Source organism: Periophthalmus magnuspinnatus, chromosome 16, assembly GCF_009829125.3.
Source record: "Periophthalmus magnuspinnatus isolate fPerMag1 chromosome 16, fPerMag1.2.pri, whole genome shotgun sequence".
NCBI classification, from domain to species: Eukaryota; Metazoa; Chordata; class Actinopteri; order Gobiiformes; family Gobiidae; genus Periophthalmus; species Periophthalmus magnuspinnatus.
This window is the reverse complement of record NC_047141.1, coordinates 10,207,437-10,212,761: the sequence shown is the minus strand read 5'-3', so window position 1 is coordinate 10,212,761 and position 5,325 is coordinate 10,207,437. Positions and strand designations below refer to the sequence as shown.

The window sequence follows — 5,325 nt, the reverse complement described above, 5'->3', positions numbered from 1 at the left end:
TACATATAAATCTTCATTATCTCAATAAATAGAACAGCTGACGAATACAAATGTTGGTTGACTAAGATGATTAATTGACTAAAGGCCCACAGGTTTACTCGATTGTGAACATTTTACTGATGGAAATGAAGTTCAACATAATCACATATGAAGAAAACCAAATTTATTTATTAAAGACAAAGTTTAAAATGTTGCAGAAAAAAGAATGCAGTCAGAAACAGACAAGCTGTAGTGTTTGAAATGGATTGTTGATTATTGAACAGTTAATATTTCTCGGTGGAAAAGCGTGCCGTTGAATCATTTCTCCTCGACCACAGTGGGGCTGTTCAAGTTGGTGCTGTTATCTGGAATGGGCAAAGGCAGTAGAGGTATTATGGGCCCTATAGGCGTGAGCTCAGGCACGGGAAGTAAACACCCTCTTATCTCTTCTTCTTTCTACAAGAGACAACAGTATTATTAACAGTAAATATGCTTTCCGTCTTCAAACTAAAATGTGTTAAGTTGTGAGGAAATTATCAGAGGTGGGTAGTACTTACATTTATTTAAGTAACTTTTTAAAGAAATTGTACTTTTCTGAGTATTTTTCTAGCAGCAGACTTTTACTGCTACTTGAGTATATTTTGAGTGATGTAACAGTACTCTTACTTGAGTAAAAGTTTTGGTTACTCTTCCCACTGTGAGTAAGTCCTTCAGATATGATCTTGGACCACTACTTTGTACTTCTACTTGAGTAAAAACCTCAATCGTAGACCCAGGTTTACATGCATTTTTAAAACAGGTTTAAAAGGACAGTATGTAACATTTTGGAGGTGGAAATTGAAAAACACATAAAATACTTCTAAACATTTTCCATGGAGATGTGGAAGATTAGTGGAAGAAACAACATTTCCAAAAGTCCTTTAGAAACAGCACATCCAGGTGATCTGTACATACATGTCAATAATGTGTGCAGTACTTTTGTATTTTACATGTGAACAGAGGAGAAGTGAGTCCGTGTGCTGCAGGGGGAGTGAAGGGAGCGGGACATGATGATGATGATGATGTGTCAGTGCAGTGGCGATCGACTCAAACATAACAGAGAAATAAGCAGAGATCTTTGCACTTGTGGTGATAAACATGTTGATATTTTCCCTAGGTGTCCTCGATGCAACACACACCTTAAATATTAAAGGAAAAATGAAACAAAAGAACATGGCACAAGAGGCGGCCGCACACAGAGCCGCTCCTACTCTGCACAAACTGCCGTCCAAGCCGCAGTCTGCACTAGGGCTCGGGAAGTATCACCTTTGAGTGAGAAAAGAGGAGATCTGAGCGAGGAGAAGTCCTTCTGAACTCGAAGGTTTGTAAACGGCTTAAGAATCAGGTTTGTGGAGATGCAAGCCCTGTCACAGTAAGGACGTGAATTCACTGATTATGGTTTTGTTTTAGACTAGATTTGGCAAAAAAGTGACATACTATGGCTTTAAATTGGATAAGGTCAGTTTATCTGTTTCCAGGAGTTTCATAGAGTGAAAACTTTCTACTGTCTGTAACTCACCAGGTCACTGAACTGGTTCAGGCCCTGCGTGTACGTGTGCAGACCCTGCTCAGCTTCCTTGTTGTGGGCCTCCACCCATTTACGTGTCTCCTCCCAGATGGCCCTGAGCTCCGCCTCTTCCTCCTGACACACACACACACATTAATTAAATTTCTGGAGATTTCTATTCTGTTTTGTTGTTGTAAATTAAAAGAACAAGTACGGAAAAGGATAGGTCATGCATCAGAAAGAATTAATTGATAAAAGTAGAGGAGAAATGGCCTTTATGCAGAGCTTGACACTGACCGGTGTGCTGTACACTTTGTCATACTTCTTCTTCCATTCTTCAAACTCTTTGTCCAGGTCTCTGTCTGCCACTGGGAGACTCAGCACTGAGCTGATGAGCAGCAGTGTGCACAGGTGAACCAGCTGCATTCTGCAACACTGAAACAAACACTGAGAGGGCGACTTCACATCAAAATTGGGTCTAAACCTGGACAAGAACAGGACCAGGTCAAGTCTACATAAAGACACAATCAACACACGCCTAAAAATAAATGACTTTTTGGTAGCGTTTATAATTTTAGTTCATCGTTGGACATGAGCAGAGCGGATTTCATAACTGTTACCTAGCAACTAAACAAGGGCCAAAACTACTCTAAAATGTGCAGTAGTAATGATTAGACATAAAAATAAACGACAACACCTCTCTTTTGTTAAATTTAGCTTTAAACTACACGACATAGGTAGATGTATTCCACTTCAAAGATGTAAAACTATGACGACCCACCAAACCTAGTAATAGTCTGAAAAACATGAAAACTCGTCATATGCACTTGAATCTCCAAAACGACCTGCATTATTTTTCTGCATTTACTTTTTTGTGAAACATAATGAGAGACTAGCAACACACAGCGATGGTACTGTACAACAACTACACTATTTACAGCCCTAATAAAGCATGAACACATACTTCTTTAAATGGTACTAACTATTTAAGTACCATTTAAAGAAGTATGTTAGAAGTTAGATGTTAGAAGTTATTGTATTAGAGAAGTAGTGACTAAACTTCTTAATAAACCATTTTGGATGAGGTCTTTCTTCATGCTATATTAAGGCTAATTAAAGAGCGAGTAATTTACTTCTGCTAACACATAACATGTTTAGATCACCAGGTTTTCTTCTATAGTTTTGAAAATGCTAAATTCGCTTGTTAATGCTCGGGAAAAAAAGTCACTCTCTCTTCACAGTTACACTGATATAACTACTGCACATCATACCAGGTTTGTGAAGCTGTAGTGTATTGTGTTGTATAATGTTTTTGTATATTTATGACTTGTCCAATGTGGTTGGAGCATTGGACAAGTCTTACAGCTAATAGGACCTGGGAAAGATCGCTAAATTACTCAAACATGCATGGATGGCATCTAAAACCTCTTCACGCATGTTTTTGATGAAGGAACAATGTTATAACAGGGTAGAAAAAAGTAAAAAGTGGACTCTGTATAATACCCCCTCTTTAAGTTGTAGTCATAGTAAAGTGGTACCAACACTGCCATGTCATTGATATAATTGCCTTATTAATTACACAAGTCTGTGACAAAAATATAGTTGGGGGATTATTTTTGTCTACCACTAAATCTGAAAGGAATGAGATGATTTAGCATATATTCACACTTACATATTCACTAGACCACAGTGTTGGGAATAACAGAGTAAAACTATAACGGTGTTACTAACTGCGTTATTTTTTCACTTTCCCTGCGTCCCAGCGCCGTTACTGTTACTGACAATAAAATGTGGCGCGTTACTTTTAATTGAGTTCACTCTGCTCTTCATCAGAGTCTCTCAGCCAAGGAGCTGCTGTTGAGTTTGTTTGGTGAAAGAGGAGGCTGGGCTGAGATAAAAGGCTCGTTTGAGATGAGGCGGGCGCAGATACGACGCCGTCGATTGGTGCGCGGTGCATGCCGGTTAGTTTTGTGTCCAAGATGCCACAGACTTGCTCTGACATAACCTGTGCACCGGTAACGGGAAGTTTTTGAGCGCAGCAGCTCTCCACCGACTGCGGCCACCTGCATGGACTACAAACGCGTAATGCATGATGGGAAATGATGTCCTGTCCACACGCGCATTCACAGCTGATTGGGTCCGAGTTGTGTTTTGATCAGAAACGTGACTGTGTTCTCTCCAAAGAGGAACAGGCTCAGATCAGAGGTTTGAAAGATTCTGTTTCTAAGATACAACCACTGGTCCAATCAACAGGATGGATAGATCGATAAACAAAGGAATAGATTGGGATTGTGTGAATCTTTTAATGAATGTTAAAGAGTTGGATAAAGCTAAACTAAAAAACTGAAACTAGGACTAAACCAGGACTAAACCAGGACTAAACCAGGGCTAATCTAGGACTAAGCCAGAGAAAAACCTAGAGTAAAACCAAACCAAGTCTACATTAGGACTAAAATCAGTTCAATTCAGGACCAGCGAATGACAAGTGTGAATGTACCCTAAAAAGTCATAATAAATATGAGCACATATTCAGGTTACAGTATAGTGAAAAGTAAGAGAAAAGGCTGTGTTTACCTTCCTCGTCGACCTCTGTAGGCTCTCTGCTTCAGGTCAGGAAAGACTGCACTTATTTATATAAAGAGATAGTCCATTACAGAGGAGGGGTCTCTCATTTTACCACAATTACATCAGAATCTTCTGGAATAGATTTTGTAATAGATTTTTTTATTTATTCCATATGGTCTGACACATGTCCACATGGTTTATGGACACAAACATCCAAGTGAGGGGGGAAGGTGCATGTGCCAAAAAACTTTTTTTTTCAAAAGCTTTCTACTTTTGTCAAAGTTATATATCTATGTAAGGTCTCAGCTCCATAAAAATGCGCAAATGTTCCAAAAATAGATTTATATAAAGAAGCACATTTTCTGATACAGCCTAATTCAATTATTGTGAACTCCAACACACAAAGACTTTTATTTTAATACTTTTTACACACTCAATTTCCAAACACACACACACACACACACACACCCCTACACGTTTTTCATGACATATGGGGACCTCATGCAGTACTGTGATATATGGGGACCCTACCTTTCTGAGGGACTTGGAGTCACCAAAACCACACTCAAATTTTTTAATATTTTTTCTTGGCCCAGGAAAAAAAAGTGAACCAAAATGTCCACTGTTTTCTAGTTTGAGATTTTTCTGGTTTTTGGTGACTTCTGGGGTCGCACCAATTATGTAGTACTGGGTACAACCACCAGATGGCAATATTATTTATTTTTATTTTTTCCCCTTTTTGGCTATATTTTTCCATAAATATTGACTTATGACATTTGCATCATTCAAAATTGCAACAGTGCCAATGTTCCCTCTAATTTTTCATGAGTCTGAGCAAACACACAAACTCCCTGAGCGTCAAATGGACCAGTGTGAGCGACATCAGACGTGCGCGCTGTGGTCATCAGACGTGCGCGCTGTGGTCATGCTGCATCACATCCATCCAAGTTAAATGTTTTATTAAAAGAATCAAATTACCGCTTTTACATTTGTGTTATAAGACTTTTAATTAAGTGCTTTAGCAACTTATACAATGAAAATGACAAAAATCTTGCTCATGACCTGTGTAGTATGTTAATGCTGTTGGAAGTATAAATATTTAATTTTAACTATGGCAAAACATGAACTTCAACCAAACCAAGTCAACTAAACTCCAATGTTGAAAACGCACTTAACATTTTTATGATAAAGCTCTGACTTGTATTATGAGTATAAGTCATTGTGTGAAGCTTTTG

At 38.5% G+C, this 5,325-nt stretch overlaps 1 protein-coding gene across 1 annotated transcript; it reads right to left on the bottom strand.

The window, feature by feature from the left end:
* Positions 1–297: 297 nt before the first annotated feature.
* Positions 298–4,135, bottom strand: LOC117384130 (cystein proteinase inhibitor protein salarin-like). The gene is made up of 4 exons (XM_033981416.2): positions 4,100–4,135; positions 1,823–1,960; positions 1,538–1,660; positions 298–435 (listed from the first exon to the last, which is right to left on the bottom strand). Exons 2-4 carry the CDS (start codon positions 1,949–1,951, stop codon positions 298–300), a joined length of 390 nt encoding a protein of 129 aa, XP_033837307.1. The 5' UTR covers positions 1,952–1,960; positions 4,100–4,135.
* Positions 4,136–5,325: the final 1,190 nt, after the last annotated feature.